General features: G+C 46.4%; 2 protein-coding genes across 3 annotated transcripts in view; one reads left to right on the plus strand and one right to left on the minus strand.

Annotated features, from left to right (window-relative positions):
• The window catches only part of RBM45 (RNA binding motif protein 45), a 29,549-nt gene extending 28,423 nt beyond the window's left edge, over nucleotides 1–1,126 (minus strand). For both annotated transcript variants that reach the window (XM_088461191.1, XM_088461192.1), the window contains exon 1: nucleotides 722–1,126. In XM_088461191.1, the coding sequence (XP_088317317.1) occupies nucleotides 722–1,000 (279 nt within the window). In that variant the 5' untranslated portion in view covers nucleotides 1,001–1,126. The remainder of the gene's footprint in view (nucleotides 1–721) is intronic.
• On the plus strand, nucleotides 730–21,681 carry LOC148454212 (uncharacterized). Its single transcript, XM_088461193.1, has 7 exons — nucleotides 730–1,241; nucleotides 14,288–14,342; nucleotides 15,179–15,312; nucleotides 16,123–16,257; nucleotides 17,752–17,795; nucleotides 18,908–19,027; nucleotides 21,610–21,681. The coding sequence occupies exons 1-6, from the start codon at nucleotides 1,212–1,214 to the stop codon at nucleotides 18,984–18,986; spliced, it is 477 nt and encodes a 158-aa protein (XP_088317319.1). The 5' UTR covers nucleotides 730–1,211; the 3' UTR covers nucleotides 18,987–19,027; nucleotides 21,610–21,681.
• The last annotated feature ends 622 nt before the right edge of the window (nucleotides 21,682–22,303 follow it).

A 22,303-nucleotide genomic window follows, 5' to 3' on the forward strand; every position in this document is an offset into this window, starting at 1 on the left:
AGGCGATGCGGCTGATGATCTCATGCAGTGCTATGAAGAGAGGGGGGGTGGGTAGCTTACCCGCAGGTCGGGGACCAGATCGCCCAGTGTGTACAAGCCGCTCGATAGGACGGCCCGTTTGCGCTGGGATCGTCGACGACATCGCTGGGTACTCACATCATTTTGTGTGTACCCAACTTAACGGATGAGATGCGTAAAGCTCTTAATCGCGCGTACGTGCACAAAGATGCGTATTGGTGCGCACACACTGGGCGATGAAAGTGGACGACTGAACGATAACGTACAGTCGTCCACTTTATCGTCCATTTTTTACACACATACGATGAATGATAACGATGAAGCGCGTTCCCGCGGGTTGCTCGTCATCGTTCATCGGGATAACCTGCAGGCCAACCTAACGATGTCGTCAGGTTGCTGCATGGTGGGAATGGATGAGAGAGCCCGGCGCTGAACGATATCGTTAATGATATCGTTCAGCGGGTGTGCTCAATGTCAAGAACGACATTGAGCACACCCTGCCGGGGACACTCTAGACGATATCGCCCAGGGAGCATATTGTCTAGTGTGTACGCACTATACGGCGCCAGGTGACGTGGCCGCGCACGATATTGCCTGTGACTCAGAATCTGCCCAATAACCATCAGCAGCGCCAGGGGTGACGTCCCATTAGCACAAAGGGGGGTTGTTGTCCTATACATAGGCGCCCTCAGCCTCTCCCCACCTTGATGGGCTTGGTGCTCTCGCTGAGGCAGCGGCCGTGCATCTCCTCCATAGCCCGGCAGGCCTGCGAGGACCTGGCGTACTTGACGAAGGCGATGCCCTTGTACTCCTTGGTGTGTTTATCCTTCACCACCAAGATGTCCTGGATGTCGCCGAACACGGAGAACCTCTCCCGGATCATGTCCTCCTTCACCGACTTACTGACCACAAGGAACACCCGGCTGTTGGGGGGGTCATCGAGGTTAGCGGCCGACGGGCGGAACCCGCTGCTGTCTTCCATTGCGGCTGGAGGAGGATAACGAGAACTGAGGACAGCCGGAAGTCACAGCCCAATTCCGTACCGTTAGCAACGACCAATTCCGTACAGATGCAGCGCTAGCAACCGGCGGCCGCCTCTTCCGGTGACGTCACTGAGGTGCCCAACTGACAATCTCGCCACTCAGGGCTCCGAGCTCGCGTTGCCTGAGCAGCGCCCTCTAGCGCCCGGAGGAATGACATACATCAGCAGTATTGTATTAAATGTACAACAGAGACCCGGATTCGGCCTTTTTCCCACTTACCCTGTCCCCCATCTTATTCTTCCTCTTTTTCTTCCTTTTTCTTTTCTCTTCATTTCTCCCCTCTCTCTCTTACACATTTTTCTATTTCCTACTTGCTCTTTTGTGTAATTCATGCTATTATTTACAATCTATTTTCGAAGTATGTGCTGTGATATATAGCAATTTTTTTATCTTTTAATGTTTTATCTATTTTCAGATTTCTATTTTATTTTTTGCTATATGTGTATTTGGGATATTTTATTACCCTATATTTTTATCTGTGTAATATGCTAAATATCTCTTTTATCTTAGCACATATTGTTGTACCTTACGTAAAATTCAAAATAAATTTCGTTAAAAAAAAAAAATGTTATCACAGTAGTTGGTGGTGGTACCGTATTCTATCCAGCTGATATGCCAGCCACACTGCACACCCTTTATTGGGAGTTAAGACTGATCAAACCTTATTGTTATTAAGACATATTGCGGATTTGCTTTTAGTGTGCTCTCTAACCAGGGATGGCCAGGCTTTTTGTTTGGGTGATCTACTCAAGGCTGAACATTTTTCGTGATCTACTGTAGTACATAGGACCTGATTCACTACCGATCGCAGCTGCGATTACCCTCGCATTTGGCCGATTGTTGCGTTCTGCACATGCACCTCAGTGTGCGCAAATGCACAATGCGGCCACTGCGATCGCCATTACAGAGTGATTGACAGGAAGTGCAGTTTGTGGGTGGTGTCGGCGAAACGCAGGCGTGTCAGTGCGTTGGGATGGCGTTGCAGGGGCGTGCATATATTGGGCCTGATTCAGAGCCACTCGTAAGCGGCCGCTCGTTCGTTCTGACCGATGTTCGCTCATCTGTGCATGCGTACGGATCGTTATACGCATGCGCGAACCAGTCAGTGCGGCCGAAATTCATGTGCTCGCAAAATAGCGAATGCCTGATAATTTGAGTGACAGAATGAGGCGTATGTGGGTGGTAACAGGGGAAGGTGCTTGAAAACGGGGAGTGGAGATCCGATCGCAGGCGTGCTTAAAGGTCAAAACGGGCGTTTTATGTGTGTGCATATTTAAAACAGCAGCGTCATTGACCACGTCACTGGGTTTTTTTTAAGCCAGAACTGCTCGCAAAATTGTGGTAGTAAAAACCAACCACAAGAATAGCGAGCAGTTCATACCCTGTTCGATGTACTCGATTAATCTAATAAATAGCGGACATGACGTAGGATGCGAGCGGCCAGGGGGCGTAGTTTCCCAAAAAACGTCCGCAAGTTTTGTTCACTCGTTCAGACCTAGAGGCGTGAACCGCTCGCAAACAGCGAACGGTTCATTTGAATAGCCACTCCTATTTTCTGGACGAGCGAGCGCAAATAGCGACCGGCTCTGAATCAGGCCCATTATCCACTGTGATGCCATTCCCAGTTTGGGCTTTCACTGCGTGCAATGAGGTTAGCAATTCCAGAGTAAGGTCAGAGCTTGTACAAGTGTGTGTGAGGCTGTTATGGTACTCGATGTTACCGATGGTTTTGCAGTCTTGCTAAACATTATGGATGTGTGTAAGGTACAGTGGGTATCCTTATGTTGTGCTGCGACGGCATAGCGATTGCATATGTTGCATATGGATTAGCATACTATCGCAGTTGCAGTTGCGATACGTAGTGAATCAGGTCTATTGTGCACACCTCACAGTATTATGTAGGTACTATACACCACCAGATGCTCCAAATATTTTTTTCCTGTATGTAGAAATATTAAATGCACACCACACAGTGCGTACTTGCCTACTATGCTGGAAGGTTCCGGATTTTTCGGGCAGCCCCCCGCACTCTCCCAAAAGAGTGTCCAGATCTCCAAAATCCCGCCCACTTCCTAAAGAAGTGGTCAGGATAGGGAGATAATACCAGGAATGGCGGTCCCACCCTACGGACTTTGCATTGCATTTTGATGCGATAGGGCGCCTAATGACGTGATAGAGCCCCCCCCCCCAAAATTAGCCGGCAACATCTCACAGGGGTCTATTCATCAACATTAAAATAATGGTTTTAAGGACATTTTCCATAATTACCGTTATTTTAGTATTCATTAGCACACTTATCACTGATATCTCCTGGTTAAGTACGCCTGCGTTAATTTCCACCCTCTCCATACATTAGTACATTAGTATGGGGATGAAGAAATTAGGCTATTTATCACATTCCGAAAATTATGTATTTTCGGAATATGATGGTGTTACTATACGCCACTCTCAGTTGGCGTATAGCAGGTTACACTTACCTGGTTTCAGCTGGGCAGGTCCTCCTCCGCCTCGCTCCGTCGTTCCCTCCTCTGGCTCCTTCTGCTGCTCTGACTGAGTTCTGCCGGCAGAACACAGTAAAGTAAAAAAAACAAAAAACAAAAGGCCTGATTCAGAGCTGCTCGTTCGTTCCGAGCGATGTTTGCCCAACTGCGCATGCGTATGGATCGTAATACGCATGATTGAACCAGTCAGTGTGGCCTAAAATCGTTTGTTCGCTAAATAGCGAATGCCTGCTATTTTGAGTGACAGGAGGAGGCGTATGTGGGTGGTAACAGGGGAAGGTGCTTGAAAACGGGGAGTGGAGATCCGAACGCAGGCGTGCTTAAAGGTCAAAACGGGCGTTTATGGGTGTGCATAATTAATACAGCAGCGTCATTGACCACGTCACTGGGTTATTTTATAGTCAGAACTGCTCGCATGATTGCGGTAGGAAAAACCAACCACAAGAATAGCGAGCAGTTCATACGCTGGTCGATGTACTCGATTAATCTAATAAATAGCGGACATGACGTAGGATGCGAGCGGCCAGGGGCGTAGTTTCCAAAAAAACGACACCACAGAAGCTGCAGAAATATGCCTCCATAACCACCAGTTAATCCAATGGTAATGGCATACCTCCCAACATTTGCTGGGAGGGAATCGGGACCTGCGCGCACCTTCGGCGAAAAAGGCGGCGTGGCCTAATGGTAAATGGGGCGTGGTCCGATGACGCCCCCGTTTACATCACTAATGGGGCTGCCCAGCATCTCTGAGATGCTGGGCAGCCCCCGGGCTTCCCCCCGTACTCTCCATAGATGCTGTGCGCATGCGCACACAGCGTCTATTCTACCTCTGCATACACGCTGCTCTGCATAGCAGAGCAGCGTGTATGCTTCCCCCCCACTGCGGGACACTGCGGCCCGCGGGCGGGACAGTCCAGAAAAACGGGACTGTCCCGCTACATGCGGGACAGTTAGGAGGTATGGTAATGGTACTAATGAAATAAATATACACCCCAACATGAGTTGCAAACAATTTCTGGAGCTTTAGCTCTAAGCCTCTAACTCTGAGTTATTCAACCACTGTGCCATGGCACACTAGTGTGCCGCGAGGTCAACGCAGTCAGAGCTGACTTTACTTGTACTGCTGGCCCAGGCAGCAGGGGCGTATCTACCCATTGGCCAGGATGGCACTCGCCAGGGGCGCCGACCGAAGGGGGGGAGCCACCCAGCAAGTGCCACCAGTAGCCAAGGGGTGGACAAGTCCCTCGGCCCCACAAGTGTAGGGCAGACCGCAGTGAGAGCAATTTATGGGGGGGTGCCCACTACAGGGGACTCTGTATAGGGGTGGCCACTACTGGAGGCACTCTATAGGGGAGGCCACTACTGTGGGCAATTTAGGGGGGTGGCCACTACTGGGGGCACTCTATAGGGGTGGCCACTACTGGGAGCACTGAAATAAGGAGTGGCCGCTACTGGGGGCACTTTATGGGGGGGGTGCCTGCTACTGGGGGCTCTGTATATGGGTGGCCACTACTGGGGACAATTTAGGGGGGTGGCCACTACTGGGGGTACTCTATAGGGTTGGTGACTACTGGGGGCACTGAAATAGGGTGTGGCCGCTACTAGGACACTTTATCGGGGGGTGCCTGCTACTTTGGGCTCTGTATATGGGTGGCCACTACTAGGGACAATTTAGGGGGGTGGCCACTACTGGAGGCACTGTATAGGGGGGACTACTACTGGGGGCACTGTATGGGGGGGCTACTAATGGGGGCAATGCAGCATAGAGGGATTGCTACTGGAGGGTTACTACTTGGGGCCCTGCATAGGGGGGGGGGCGCCAGTCCATTACATTGCCAGGGGCGCTTGGATCCCTAGATACACCCCTGCCGGGCTGTGCTGGGCTCTTCTGGGAGGCTCAGGCACACCCGGGCCGTGATCTATGGAGACGCGGCATGTGACATAGGTCATGCACGCCACGTTGCATGTCCTCCTGCACACTGCTCCCAGCTCTGCACTGTATACACAGTCTATTTTTCTGTTACTAAGCAGAGTATCCATAGTAGATCTGGGCACACTAGGGGCCTGATTCAGACTCGCTCGCAAGCGGGTCGATGTTAGCCCAGTGTGCATGCGCACGACGGAGCCGGCTCCGTCGTGCACATGCGCGAGACCCGGATAGCGACGGGCACTCCGTCGCTCCGGGTCTCGCACCAAAGGGGGCGAGCTGTCGATGTTGAGTGACAGCTCGCCCACTTTGGTGGGCGGGCCGGGGGGGGTGGATCCCCAAACGGGGGCGTTCCCATGAGAACGCCTCCCATTTGGGGGCGGCCCCCCTGACATCACATCATGCAAACAGTGGTTCATGGAGAATGACATGCAGGTGCCGGGATGGCCAGGAAACAGCTCAGACCTGAACCCCTTAGAACATTTGTGGTTCAGTTTGAAAATACTGTTACATCTGAGGCATCCATCCAATAAAAGATAATTAATTGAGGCTATAATTGTCTCATGGCACCACATAATAAAGAAGAAAGAGGTCCAAACACTGGTTGGCTCAATGCCACGTCGCTGTGCTACTGTCTTGACAAATAAAGGAAACCCAACGAAATACTGATAGGACAGTAACATCATAAGTACACAGGGATTTTCACCCTAAGTGTTGTTTTCACTGCATAACTTCCCTTGTAATGCAAATATTTGACCTTATTTTTATTGTGTTGAATTCAGCATTAAATTTCCTTTAATTTGATATATGAATCATTGCACTGCATGAAGTGTAACAGTTTTTATAAGCATTCGAAGTTAAAAAACATAAAAATTTCAAAAAGTGTCCGCAATTTTGGCCACCACTGTATTTGCTCCCCAGATTCTGTGAAAATGTCTTGGACTGGAGAAAAGCATGCCTGAAAGTCTTCAGATAATAACAAAAGGGGCATTGATATTGGGAAAAGAGCTCTAATAGCAAAGCATAGCATGTCAGTTATGCCTGGTCATTTATTCACTACACCTGTCTTTAAAGTAGACTCCAAGCCAAGCACTCAGGCTCAGACTTGTGTACAACTCACAGACCCCGTCTCTGTACTCTGGGTTGGGGTGTTTGGCAGCATAGAATAGTCTTGTTCTAAGCAAAACTTGTTTTGAAATCTTTGTGGAAAGTGTTAATAATAACTCCCATAACTTTATGCCATATTATGTGCATAGGGCACAGGAGTGGTGCATGTTACTGCCCAAATGTAAGGTTATCTGCTCTTGCAGCTACTAGAGTAATGCATCACAGGTAACTGCAGGGCCGGATTCATGTTTGTGGGGGCCCCAGGGCAATTAATTTATGGGGACCCTACCAATAAAATTGTCAGTAGAATATGCTGGAATTGTTATTAAAGAGTATAATGTGTAAATACTCCCAGCGCTACAAATGTGTTATATACACTGCAGTGCCCATTTCCTATTATGCCACCGTGTCCCCCATGCTGTGATATCTGTATGTAGGGGGGGGTGGGCTGAGTCTTTCCCTGGGTTACAGAAAGCCTAGATGTGCCCCTGCCAGGACAGGGCTGCACATGATCACAAGAGGTGCCCATTCTGGCCTTCTGAGGGCACAGTAGGTGTACTGGGAGTCTGGAGCAGCATTACCAGGCCCCTACCTAAACTATTAGAGGGGGGGGGAGTGTATTGAATCAGTACAGGAGAGATAATTGCCTATTGAGATTAAATGTAAAACCAACTGAAATTGTTCATCAATGGGAATTCCCAGTAATATATTATCTGCATATGGCTAGTGGTGCACCAATGGGAATTCCCAGTAATATATTATCTGCATATGGCTAGTGGTGCACCAATGGGAATTCCCAGTAATATATTATCTGCATATGGCTAGTGGTGCACCAATGGGAATTCCCAGTAATATATTATCTGCATATGGCTAGTGGTGCACCAATGGGAATTCCCAGTAATATATTATCTGCATATGGCTAGTGGTGCACCAATGGGAATTCCCAGTAATATATTATCTGCATATGGCTAGTGGTGCACCAATGGGAATTCCCAGTAATATATTATCTGCATATGGCTAGTGGTGCACCAATGGGAATTCCCAGTAATATATTATCTGCATATGGCTAGTGGTGCACCAATGGGAATTCCCAGTAATATATTATCTGCATATGGCTAGTGGTGCACCAATGGGAATTCCCAGTAATATATTATCTGCATATGGCTAGTGGTGCACCAATGGGAATTCCCAGTAATATATTATCTGCATATGGCTAGTGGTGCACCAATGGGAATTCCCAGTAATATATTATCTGAAAAAGGCTGTCAGACTCTCATTGGCTGCTGCGTCGTTCACGGAGTGAGCCGGCTGGAGCTCACTCATGAGCTCCACTTTCCGGTTCACCCTGCAGTAGGTTGGGAGAGACGTCACGTCATGACGTCTCTCCCATAGTGCAGAGCGGCCAGGAGGAACGGGCAGCGGCGGTCGTCGGTAGGAGCGAGGATCAGGTAAGTTGCATTTTTTTTAAGGGGCACTGCATAGGTGGGGGTGGCCGCTACTGTAGGGACACTACATAGGTGGGGGTGGCTGCTACTGTAGGGACACTGCATAGGTGGGGGTGGCTGCTACTGTAGGGACACTGCATAGGTGGGGGTGGCCGTTACTGTAGGGACACTGCATAGGTGGGGGTGTCCGCTACTGTGGGGGCACTGCATAGGTGGGGGTGGCCGCTACTGTAGGGACACTGCTTAGGTGGGGGTGGCTGCTACTGTAGGGACACCGCATAGGTGGGGGTGGCTGCTACTGTAGGGATACCGCATAGGTGGGGGTGGCCGCTACTGTAGGGACACTGCATAGGTGGGGGTGGCCGCTACTGTAGGGACACTGCATAGGTGGGGGTGGCCGCTACTGTAGGGACACTGCATAGGTGGGGGTGGCCGCTACTGTGGGGGCACTGCATAGGTGGGGGTGGCCGCTACTGCAGACACTATGGGGGGCTACTACTAGGGGAAATGCATAGTGGGGTCTACTACTGGGGCACTGCCGAGGGAGGATTACTACTGGGGGCACTGCAGAGGGAGGATTACTACTGGGGGCACTGCAGAGGGGGGATTATTACTGGGGGCACTGCATAGGGAGGATTACTACTGGGGGCACTGCGGAGGGAGGATTGCTACTGGGGGCACTGCATAGGGAGGATTACTACTGGGTTCACTGCAGAGGGGGATTACTACTGGGGGCACTGCAGAGTGAGGATTACTACTGGGGGCACTGCAGAGGGAGGATTACTACTGGGAGCACTGCAGAGGGGGGATTATTACTGGGGGCACTGCAGAGGGGGGTTTACTACTGGGGGCACTGCAGAGGGAGGATTACTACTGGGGCACCCCGGTAGTGGTGTGGCCATGGGGGTTGGTTGTGAGGGGCGTAGGTGGTCAGTATTGCTGCCCTGGGGGAAGTAGGGGTCTGGCTCCTACACTTTCATCCTGGCTCCTAAGTTTTAGAAAAATTTGTCAAGCCCTGCCTTATGAAAGTATCAGGATGATACCTGTAGGAAAAATTTGCCTAAACCAGTGGCTCAATTATTATAGAGAAATCCTGGTAATACAGATTCTGTGAATAAGGACCTCAGTGGTCCCAGTTCTTAGGACCAGTATAATCCCCCTTAGTGCCTAACCGTAACACCCCCCGATGGTACGTGAACCTAACTCCCCCTGCCCGGAGCCTAGCCCTAACCACCCCCCTCCGGCAGCCTAACGCTAACTCCCTCCAGGGGCACCTAAAACTTAATTATCGTCCCCCACGGCTGATACTCTGATACTCACCTTTCTGCGGAGTCCTTACGATCTGGGTGCCGTCTGCCGGGATCCCGTCGTCGGCAACCCGAGTCATGTTGGGATTTCGGTGCCGGTGTTGTCGCGGCATCCGGGATTCTGATGCCAGGGTTCTGGCAGACGGCATTCAACTTGTCAGGGTGCTCACCGCATCCCTTCCACGCACATCCCAAATTTATGCCACATACATCGGTATTTTTAAATAATATTCCCAGCTACTCCTCCGCAGTCAATTCAGACATGCCACCATGGGAAGCAGTCGGGAAGCCGACGGACGGAATCCTGACCATCGGCTTCCCGACTGTCTAATCCCAGCTAGGGTTAAATGACAGGCTTCGAAATCCCGACGCCTGTCATTTTACCTATGCCGGGAGCCCGACACCCGGCTTACCGATCGAAGGTAAGACGGGCGCTGACAGCCGCGGGGGGTGAGGGTTAGGTTTAGGCACCCCTGGGGGTAGGTTTGGGTTAGGCACCCCCCCGGAGGTTTAGGCAGCGGGGAAGGGTGGTTAGGTTTAGGCGGCAGGGGAGGTGGAGTTAGGTTTAGGCACTCAGAGGGGGGATTAGGTTTAGGCATTTCGGGGGGAGGTTAGGATTAGGCACCCCTAAGGGAGGGTTAGGAAGCAGAATAGGTTAGTAAATAATTACGTTGGGACGATCAGTATTTTCCCTGCTGCCGGGATGCCGCTGTCGGGATTTTAATCATACTGAATCTGCCACCATATACATCTTGGTTACTCAATAATCAAGTGTTTCATTGGGATATATTGTTATAGTAGACAAAATTCCCATCAAAAGAATAATCCTGCATATGTCATCAGCTACTTAGATATAGTTTTTTAAATCACAGCAGATAAATAGGAGAGTGTGTTCCCAATGTAAGTACTTCATGTGCATGCCTTGCTGTATTTAGTCATAATGCCTTCCAAGTGGCAAACGCAGGATTTCTAGAGCGGGGTTCCCCAATGCCTGATTTTAGAGCGAGTGTGGCCAGTCCATGAAGAGGACATAATTAGCACCTTACCAGCTTTAATATGCGTCATACATAGTGTATTGTGTGTCATAATTCCAACATATACAAGACCAGTGGTCACACTAAGCCATTAGATGTGGTAGTAGGGCCATCCTGCCTGAGATGAATGTTTTTATGTCACATGTGGGCACCATTCCAGAGCATGGGAGCAAGTCCAAGAGTCTGGGGGAGCAGCAGATTTACCTAGCACTGCCCCGGGCATATATGTACATATTGGTCTTGTTATGCACTGGATAGTGTATTATTATATGGTATTAATAACCCTATTGATAGTCTATAGCAGTGCACCCCTAACAGTGCATGTTTTCCAGATCTCCTAATTGGTGCACATGTGTATGCATTACTGGCTGGCACAGGTGGTAATAATTTCATTTGTGATTCTGAGAAGAACATGCAGCACTAGTAATATTCTATCTTATTACTATTTCTATTGTGGTCATGGTGTGGGCTGGGGAGTGGTGTTTCCAGGCAACCAGAACCCCCCCTGAATTTGCCTATGCCTCCCAAATAAGTCCTGCATAATTAGTGATATTTCTTAATCACAGCTAAACATAACTTATTAACAATGCAAAATATAGAGTCATATAGTGCACAGTAGATCCATTCAATTATTAATATCTGAAATAGCTTTCCCGCTAGGTTGTTTTAGCCATGCCTGATTTCTAAAGGGCAGAATGCGCCCTGCCCCACTAAACCAGCCTGCAGGTGCCGTCCCCACCCACGAGCTGCAGTGTCCTGCGGGTGAGGAAAGTAGCAGTGCAGTGGTCACTGCCAGTGAATGGATGCCGGGCGCTGACACAGGAGCACTTGGGGGCAGGCCGGCATGTCCATAATTGCCAGGAATGCCCCCAAGAGTGATGAAAAGGGGGCATGTCTTAAAGACATGCCCCCTTTTCTCATGACAACGCCCCATTTTTTAGGTGCATTTGTCTTCGGTGCCTGCAGATTTGCCCCTATCTAGGTCCGGTGCCACCCTAGAATGAACACTACTGAAATACATGTTTATCGCATACAGTAGATACAGTAATTGGATGGTGTGTGGTGCAGCAGGAGGGGTGTGAAATAAATAATGGTATAGTGCCCTGCACTTACTGAGGGGAAACACTTCTGCTTTTATCTGGTTACCTAAAGGCATTGTACAGAACAATGAGAGAGTGATTCCCCCAGTGCAGGAAAGAAGCAAACATGTATTTCAGCTATCAAGAATGGAATGGGTCTACTGAGCACTATATGGCTATATACTATAACAATGTATCCCAATGATACACTTGGCATGTCTTTATTGACTACAGAGAAGTAGCTGGAAATACTGAAATATTATATAAAAATACTGATATGTGGCATAAATTTGGGATGTACTCAGGGGTATCTGAATGATTTTATTTTGGGGGAGGCAACATAAAAATGTTTCAGCCCCTGTATTCCCCTCACCAATCCTCCCATCCTCACCCCTCTCCTCCTGCTTACATGAGCGGCGGGCGTCCACGGATGGTAGGGGCTGTGCTTATAGCAATAGGCTGCACAGCCCCTGCACTGCACAGAGGAGGTGTATTGTACGGTGCCCCACCCTTTTCCGTCACCCATGGATGTACTTGGAATTACTGTAATAAATCTTTGGCTGCAGCAGACAACCTACTTCAGACTTGAATTGTTCTCAATATACTAATTTATGATAAATTAATTTGTGAAGATATTTTAAGACTATGGGCCGTATTCCATTAGGAGCGAAAAGTCAGTAGTCGCGATAATTTAATTTGCCGTGGCTATTTAAAAACCAATTACCTTCAGCAGGCCCATAGTGATCCCCCATGTTGGGGTCACAAGCTGATTTCCCCAAAAGTGACAGCACATTACGATACTTACCTTTCTGCTGGGTCCCGTTTTTGCCAGATCCTAATTGAATATGGGGATAAGCGGGCACGCGCCCGATACTTTATCCCAGGAAAAGACGGTTATGATGGCAAAAAGTCCGACCTCTGACATTTCATCTCAAATTGAATATGGCTGTATGTTTTGTTTTATTTTCCTTTGTGAGAAATTATTCGCCAATCTAATTATCTCTGGAGGTATTGGTTGTAATCAGATATTTCACTTATTGTTCTTTATTATCCTGGTCCTAAGAACTGGGACCACTGATTACCAGGATTTCTCTATAATAATTGAGCCACTGATTTAGGTGAATTTTTGCTACAGGTATCATCCTGATAAATGTCATCATCCTGATACTTTCATAAGTGATTACCCCAATAAATTATATGTTTACACTCATGTGTGACATGTTACATGTATGTTATGTCCTAAACCCCACTCATTTTTTTAGAACATTTCTATATAATTAAGAGTTTTAAGGTCATTTATTTACAAAGAAGAGTGCACCACAAAAGGGAACGTTTCCTTTGCTGAACCATCCTTTATGGCTCAACATCCAGTTTGTTTTCCCTACCCAAATGTTACTATGGTGACTGGCAATGGCTGATGTACTGCACAGCATTCAGACATGTGACATTGGGAAAAAATAACCCTGCCCCAATCTGCACAACTCCACCCATTTTGGTTAAAAGAATTGCCCTTTTTGGGGTGTGTGAATTGAGGCAGTTGGGCGGTATTATATCCTGCCCCTGCTGACCCCTAATCACAGTCTGATACTTTATTTCATACAAATATCTGCCTGTATGGCTGCTGCTAATGTCTGTGTGATGACATCACAATGGCCCATTGTTACACAATAAGTGGTGAGCCAGGGCAGGACTTATCCTGTTGCGTGGTCCTCCCTAGTGCAGGAAGCGTTGTCTGGAGCTGGTGGTTTAGTGTCGTTTTGGTAGTGATAGGTTTGAGTTTTTATTTAGTTGTTTTTAGTGTTAAGTTTAGGTAGTGATAGGTTTGAGTTTTTATTTAGTTTTTCTTAGTGTTAAGTTTAGTTTATAAGTATTTAGTGTAGTTTAGCATTTTAGTATAGTTTAGTAGGAGAGGAGGGAGGAGGGAGTAGGAGTTAGGGGGCAGCCATGGGCTGCTTTCCCTTCAAGATACGCTGGCCATGCTCCAAGAAAAAGGTAAGTGCGCTGTTATATTTATTTGTCATGCTTTGTTGTTTGCACAATTAGGATTTTTCAAGAATTTCAAAAAGTCCGGAGCTCGCCTGAAAGTGCGCATTTCTGGGCATAGAAGGTGGGGTTTATCCCGATTTAGTAGGCCTAAATGTAGAGAGGTGTCTATGCCCAAGTCTGAGTAAGCTAAGGGGCTATTTATTATTACTTATAGTATTGCTGGTTCCCAATGGTGGTAAATTGTAGGTGTTACATATGAGCTGATGGTGGGTGACAGGGACAGAGGGCAGATTCTGTGACCCTTAGTCACATGACAGTGATGTGGATTTCTGTCCCCCACTGTCCTGCGTCAGGTGTATACAGCCAGTGACTGCTCAGGTAACAGGGTCATATTCAGTTGTGCACATGAATTATAAAAGTTACACACTGACATAAGTAGGCAAACCAATTGCTGGCATATAAATGTTATATGATTATTTATACAATATTTGTTATGTTCTTTCCCCCCCAAAAAATAAAGAGAATGTGTTAGTGTTACAGTGTTCCACCATTTATTCCTTCATTTCTGCTGGTACATAAATAGAATTCCTGTCCTGTTACTCTATTTGGCACTTAGAAAATAAGGACATTATTAGTACAGTCATTATAGAATTGCCTACAGTATATTGTGTCACCTAGTGCTTCTCGCTGTGACTAGACCTGTGTCGCTGTGTAATGATGGACCAGACACACAGAAGCAGGTGCCCATGGGGATAGCAATAGCTGAGACCTTGGTGTTACTGTGTAATGACTCTGTTATATCATTATTGCTGTAACTACAATGTTCTCTCTCTCTCTTAGAGACAACGTAAAGCCCAGCTAGCTGAGCAGCAGGAGGAGATAGAGAGGCTGACCTGTAAGAACTCATCTTACCTTCTGTGTTGTATAAAGAGCAGTAGATGCCAGGCGTGTGACACAGACATATGCATGTGTGGTGTTAGCCATGATTGCTTTGTACCCATCCAGTTGGCATTTCTTGGTTAGCTAGTGATACAAGGAGGAGGCAGCATTCTAGTAGATTAAAAAGCAAAATTGCGCCTCCACCTAATTCCATTACACCCCTTATTCCCAATCCAATGGGACATAATATGCTCCATCATCCTATCGCTTTTGTATGTAGGCAAGCAAATCACAGCACTTACACAAACAGCCCCCCGCATGTAATAAATCACTGTATAGCACATATAACATGGTTTATGCATGGTCTAAGGTGATGTATATCTGTATAATGTTACTGCATAGACTGTGACCAATTGTACTAGCTATGCTCTTTCTTTGTAAGTATATATTTTATTATTATTATTTATTACCGGTCATTTATATAGTGCATACATATTCCGCAAATATTTACCCAATCACATCAGTCCCTGCACCAGTGGAGCTTACAATCTATGGGAATAATTCAGAGGTGGACACAGTTTAGAGTAGATCTCAAATGGCCAATGGTTTGTTATCTGCGCCTGAGCCACACGTGTGATATATCGTGCAGTGAGTAGCGCAATAAGCACTGTTAGGTTATATAAATACCACTATTCTGACCACACAACTAAAGTGAAGTGAAATGTAATCTTTATTGCATCTAAAAAATCATTGTCCCTGTTCTTTGTAGGTCTATGTAGCTGGTTAGAAAAGAATTAAACATAATATGAAGTAAGATTGCTCAATCTGATATTGTCTTGTCCTTATACACAGATAAGATCACACTACAGGAGGAGGAGGTGGTATATATCCTGCAGCAACACCGGGAGAAGATGCGATGTATTGAAGAGAACCATCAGCTGCAGCTCCAACTTATAAAAGCAGAGATTGAGCAGCTGCGAGAACAGGTCAGATACGGATCTATCTATACATGATATTTTCTCTGTAGGTAGAACATGGCTGGAATAGTAGATGGTGAATTAAATTGGCCCCAGGTGCCTTCTTCATTTCCCCGAGAGCTTCTTTGGACTAATGTAAGCCCTATGGATCATTTGTGCCCCTAAAAACTTTTTGTACAATTAAACCCTCAGGTACAGATGTGTCCTCACATAACTATACTCATGGGGGAGGGGCATAGCATAGTCAGGGTGTTTCTCAGCTGCAATACAAGGAAAACTCAAAACAGTCCTCTGTGGGGTTATACACTTTCAGATCACTGTATTGTACGGGTATAGCCACCCATGACCTTTGCTAAGTATATAGGTTTTATTATTGTGTGTGCCAGGAGCTGATGCCAGGGGCGTGGCTGTGGTGTTCACATGGTGGGCAGAGTGCGCTCTGGTTGGTACGTTGGTGAATATCTCAGCCTGTTATATGGCTTTCCCTTACATATACTGAGTGTGTGACCAGTCCTGGCACCAGTACCAGTCTGGGAGTAGGTAATTAGGTTGGTATGTGGTTGCCGGATGCCCTATAATCCTTATACACCTGACTATAAAAGTGATGAGCATCTGAAAGACAAAAGACTGGTTTTGGGCCACATAGGCCACAATATATTACAGTGTACTTTGTACAAGAAGAAGCTTGTATTGTAGCTGTGCTTAGCTATAGGGATTTCTCATATTACAGATTATATGAGAGTCACAGCTGTCATTCTACCCCCTGGACGCCATGATGTGACTGAGAGCTTGTGACACAGTATCTGCTTCTCTTTGTAGGGGACCGTGGCAGCCCTGCAGGCGGAAGCGGCAGCAGCGGCACAGCCAATGGAAACAGCCGAGGCCTCATCAGCTGCTCTACCAGTGGTGGCATCACCTACACCACTGGTGGAAGAAATAAAGCCATACATACAGGTACTAATGCATATGACAGCTCATGGCAAACACATAGTTGATGTAAAGATTTGGATTTGATCTGGGCCAACATTCAGCCTATGACATCACAGGGGATTATAGGTATAACATATCTTATCCAGAATCACAGTATCCAGAATTATAGGGCATTCCAGAAATGAACAAGCTGATATATTACTGGTGTTCAATGGTTTTGTTATTTGGACAAGCTGTGACAAGATGGGGATGTCAGGATATTGAAAATAGGGATTTAGCCAGATTGACACATTGCTTGTATTGTATTGTGCTAACCATATATATATATATGTATATATAATTCCAATCCAATATAGAATTCTTCAATGATGCCAGGTGGGACTGCACACACTGCTACTATTGTGTAAGCATATCTTGTGTTTGTGTATTGTTAGTTGTGTATTAGGCCTCCTGGCAGCTGCATCTATTCACAGTCAGTAGACATACCACGGAGTTGCTGATCCTGCTTTAGCAGACCTGCTGGAACCACGCATAGTAGGATGTCTATGTAGGTTGTCTTATGTACAATAATGATTCTGGAAAAGAAACCCCGTACCTGCAGTTTCTTGTGAATTGATTGGCTGCATTCTCTTTGATATTATTTCTGTCTCCAAAATGGCTGCCTCCACTGCAGACAAGGCTGGTGCCTGTAAAGAACAATATCACTTACTTTTTTGCACATGAGCACGTTTTTAGTGACATGACTGAAACAGCGGGGATGGAAATACCTGGTCTCCAAAACACTGAACCACCTCTGGGGGGAAACCCACTATTTTACAGATACTATAAAATCTTATTTACAGATAAATTAGAGACAGCAGCAAGGAAGGATTCTGTGGAGAGACTATTTCTGCAATTGCTTAAGCTTAAGAAACGTGAAATGGATTTCTATTTACATGGGGTCTCCTTATCTGAGTATTATAGGGAGAAAAAAACACCCCGAGGCTTCAAAATAAGAAATATTCCCACCATCGGAAGCAATAACCCAGATTTTTGCCTCGTTTGATCTAATACTTCTGGTCAGAGAGGAGTCCTCTAGAGAGTTGTCGCTTGCTAAAACTAAAACTTATGAGGATTTGTATATGACTGATATTAAGGCAGATACCACAGTTGACTGGTTGGATAAACTTAACACCCTAATTGATAAATATAAAAAGCTAAAGGGTAAAGCATAAGGCTCTATAGGAGTGCCATCAGATCCTGTTTGGAAGGTACTATTAATGAACAACCTGCTGCCAAGCATTTTAAAGAATGTGGGCATTCCTTAGTGACCCTCAGGTATAAGATGATAGACTTTGTGCCAGATAATACGAGGATCGTGCTAAAACTTTATTACAGAAGGAGGCATGGTGGATGCACTATCTAAATACGGTTAAACCCTTTTGGGTTGACTGATTCTTTTTCTCTGGCATGCTATCTCTAAAATGTTAATAGGTAGTTATTGCTATGCTTAAGTATGTTCTAACTTATTCCCTCCAGATCTTCGTAGTCATCATGGCGTTATGGATTATCATCACATGCTGGTAAGATATTTTTATGTATTTGTATTACCGACGAAGGTTTGATAAAACTGAAACGTAGAATCGATTTGAGGTTTCTGTGATTCTTTTCTTATATGGTCTGTGAGTGCTGCTGGTTGGAATTTGCTTTCAGCCTAGTCCTGGGGGTTACAATGGAAGGGGGATGCCATTTTATTTTTGGGACCTTTATTCCAGGCCTAGGCTCACCAGTTAGGAGCTGGTTATCATTATGGGAAGGGGACCCCACGCTTTACATCCCCCTGCTTTAGCATCAGCTCCACGGCTGGTTCAGCCGGTGCTATGGGACAATACTGAAAAACTCCATGCAGTGTCTTCCCCCTATTTTCCCATACCAGCCCTGGCTGGAAGGTCTGGGGCTGGTTATTGATTGGGTGGGGGAACTCATTTTTATTTTATTTAAAATTTTTCTTTACAGTTCACAGTAATGAAACCTGCAGAGGTCCCTACTGATCTGCGCCTAACACAGGCAGGTCTATTGTTTGGGTGGGTTTGCCGTCGCTTTCCCATCTGGTTTCGGTTGGTTTTAAACGGACCATTAGTAAATCTGCGGATCCAATTCTACTCTGTATAAAAATAAAATAATTGATTGTTGGTCCTATGTTCTAAATTAGGGTTTTTGGTCAGCTTTCCTTCAGTTTGGACTTTAGTAAATGGTCAGTTTGCAAACCAATGAATAATCATCCAAAAACACAAAACCAACCATTAGTAAATTTACTTCCTGGACTTAAGATGTTTCTCAATGGAACTAGAATAATAGAGTTTCCTTTGCAGATCTAAAAAAAAAATCATATGTATCATGTATGTGCACATTTATATACTCAGACATTGGGGTTTATTTAATAATTGAATCTAATGTGCAAAAATGTGCCGCTATCCATAGCAACCAATCAAATATTTGTTTTCATCGCATAAGCTGAACTGGAAAATAATAGCTTAAATTTGATTTGTTCATAGGAGTAAAAAACAGTCATATTTTATCAAGATCTGTTAAGTGGCTTTACTTATAATAAATGATTTATAATAGTTATTCATTCATGAAGCCACTTCATTTTATTGTATATTAATGCTGTACTTTCACTCTGATCTATTCAAAGGATCATTGTATCCTGGGTCAGTTCTTGGAGGAGGAACTGGCGAGTCTTCAGATTATCATCAAGCAAAAAAATTAACTGATCCAGGCCCAGAAAAAAGATCTGGAGATCATGGAAGAGACAGTGAGTATTGGGTTATAGTAAATATTGCCCATGTACTATACAATGTCCCATCTACCCATTGTGTTATTACCAGTCATCAGACCCGATTCAGAGGTGGACGCAGCGGGATGCAGTCAGGAAGCCGGCGGTCAAAATGCCGGCCACCGCCAGCTTCCCGACTGTCATATCCCGGCAAGGTACTACTGATAGACGTCAAAATCCCAATGCCTATCATTAGACCTACACTGCAAGACCGACGCCTGGCATACAAAACTAAGGTAAGCCGGGTGGCGGCAGAGGGCAGATGCGGGGGGGGAGGGTTAGGGGCTCCTGGGGGGACTTAGGGTTAGGCACCCCCCCGGGAGGGTTAGGCTAGGGGAAGGGGAGGTTAGGCAACCCCGTGGGGAGGTAGGTTTAGGCACCCCCACAGGACGGTTAGGTTTAGGGGGTGGGGAGGGGGTTATTTTTAAGCAACCCTGGGGGAGGTCAGGGTTAGGCACTTGGGGGGGAGGTTAGGGTTAGCACCCCTAAAGGAGGGTTAGGGTTAAGGGGGAAAGGTTAGGGATAGATTAGATACTTACTGTGTTGGGATCTAGTCCTGTCGAGCGTCCGGTATTGGTATTACATTCGCCGGGCTAACGTCCGGCGGGATATCGTACCGATCCCGATGCAGCAGCGATACCAAAAAGTTATTACCCCAGGAGGCATCTGAAGAACATAGACGCCTCCTGTCAGCATCTCAGCTCCGAGTGCTACATCTGAAGACGCAGCATCCAATCACCATCATGGTCATCGGTCGCAGCCATTGGCCATCTGTTTAAGCCTAAGCTTACTGGCCTTGACACTCCCAAAAAATGGGGACAACATGCTGCCCAGTGCCGCCCCCAAAAGGCTCCAGCCTGTCAACTAGGCTGTGGCTAAGGGAGCACAATGTACGACGACACAGGACCCATTTTGCATTTTCGCAGACCACCCACCATCATAGCTGTATGCAAACCATTGATAGCTATGAATCAGGCCCAATTATCGTAACACTAACATCTTTATTATAGCAAAATAATCCAATCTGGTTGGAGCATTATATAATATCTAATATAGAGGAATTGCATTATATAATATCTAATATAGAGGAAGTGCATTATATAATATAGAGGAAGTGCATTATACAATATATAACAGAGAAAGTGCATTATATTATATATAACAGAGGAAGTGCATTATATAATATATAATAGAGAAAGTGCATTATATAATATCTAATATAGAGGAAGTGCATTATATATCTAATATAGAGGAAATGCATTATATAATATAGAGGACGGGTACTAATCTGTGTATGCTGTAAATCGGGTTAACACTGGCGGTGGTGCGCCGGAATGCGCACTGGAGATGCTGAGCTGCTACCAGGGTCGCCGGGATGACAATGGCAACAGTGGACTGGTTTGCGCACTGGGGACGCTGAGTTGTTACCAATGCCGCTGGGATGACACTGGCGGCGATGTGCTAGATTGTGCAGTTAGATTGCTGAGTTGCAACCAGTGCCGCCGGAATGACACTGGCGACGGTGCACTGGATTGTGCACTCGGAACGCTGGATTGCGGCCGATGTCGCCGGGTTGACACAAGCCGCCGGGCTAGGCTGGTGCTTCAGGAGGAAGAAGCACACCATGCCGCCTAGATGACACAAGCAACATGAGCAGGTGGAATGCAGACTGTACAGCCTGGATGATACAAATGGCAGGAGACAAACACAGTGAACTGGCTCAGGAACTCGACTGGGAATCAGGAGACTGGAACAACCGGAAGTACGAGAAACTCTATCACCGGCATGGAGTGAAGGGCTGGCTGGAATTTAACAGAATAACAGAACCAGAGCAAGCCTTCCTTAATGACAAACTGATGTGTATCTGGGCAGTGCACAGACAGGAGAAGCAATCAGTGTGCACCTGACACTGCACACAGACAGGCAGTAATTAGTGCAGTGCCTCAGCAGCTACTAAAATGATCTGCTAAGTGCAGATCCTAACAATGATTAGTTTTCCAGGTCACAATAGTTGTCCTCTTATATCCTTGTTCCACGTTTACTTAAACCCCCTTTGTATTAATTGCTACAGATTATAAATAAATGCTATACTGTTATAGCCATGTATATGTTCCTATTACACATTTTGGTGTTATCCATTCTCCGGATGCTGCCAGTGGAGTCACACAACAAGGGAAATGATGGGTGTGGACATACATGTGTGCTGATGCTTCATGTTGCATTGTACCAGCTACACCCCATCAGCGTGCAGCAGTATTGTGCATGGCTCCCCTAGCTGGTGACCCTGTGTAGTTACACGCCAGGGCAGATTGTTAGTCCCAGTCTGGCCCTGATATTACACCACAATAGCTGCCGGCCGCCTGTGTTACACATACTGGAAGACCTGCCCATGCTCTCTTCCCTTACGGATGGAATTGTATGCAGGTGATGTTACACATGGCAGTCAGTGCAGGCTCTCATGCTGATGTAGGCCTGATTATGGTTATATACTGACTCACAATATGTGATCTGGCCGTTGTCCTTCTACTAATGTGATCCATTTCCTTCTTTCCTTATGGCAGATGGAAACCAACATCAATTTAGAGAGAAAAGTGAGCAGTGTGAAGCAGGAGAATGAGGAGCTGGGATTGTGTCTTTTCAGAGGCGGATGAGTAACGACAAATAATGGCCTTACACCCGGCCTACCCACCACCACCACCACCATCCCTACAAACAACACCTGAGACCGGAATATAATATAACATCCTTGTTCTCATAATAAAGATCTTCACTGGGGATGCTGGTGCTGAGTCGTCTTTGTGACAGAATAAAAATATAGGTCCTCATTCAGAGCCACTCGCTAGCGGCAGTACGCTCGTTCCGAGCGATGTTCGCACATCTGCGCATGCGTACGGATCGTTATACGCATGCGCGAACCAGTCAGTGCGGCCGAAATTCATGTGCTCGCAATATAGCGAATGCCTGCTATTTTGAGTGACAGAATGAGGCGTATGTGGGTGGTAACAGGGGAAGGTGCTTGAAAATGGGGAGTGGAGATCCGAACGCAGGCGTGCTTAAAGGTCAAAACGGGCGTTTTAAGGGAGTGCATAATTAATCCAGCAGCGTCATTGACCACGTCACTTGGTTTTTTTTAACTCAGAACTGCTCGCAAAATACTGGTTGAAAAAACCAACCACAAGAATAGCGAGCAGTTCATACGCTGGTCGATGTACTCGATTAATCTAATAAATAGCAGACATGACGTATGGTGCGAGC

This window comes from Taudactylus pleione, unplaced genomic scaffold (genome assembly GCF_031769625.1).
Source record: "Taudactylus pleione unplaced genomic scaffold, aTauple2 ptg001027l, whole genome shotgun sequence".
Lineage (NCBI taxonomy): Eukaryota > Metazoa > Chordata > Amphibia > Anura > Myobatrachidae > Taudactylus > Taudactylus pleione.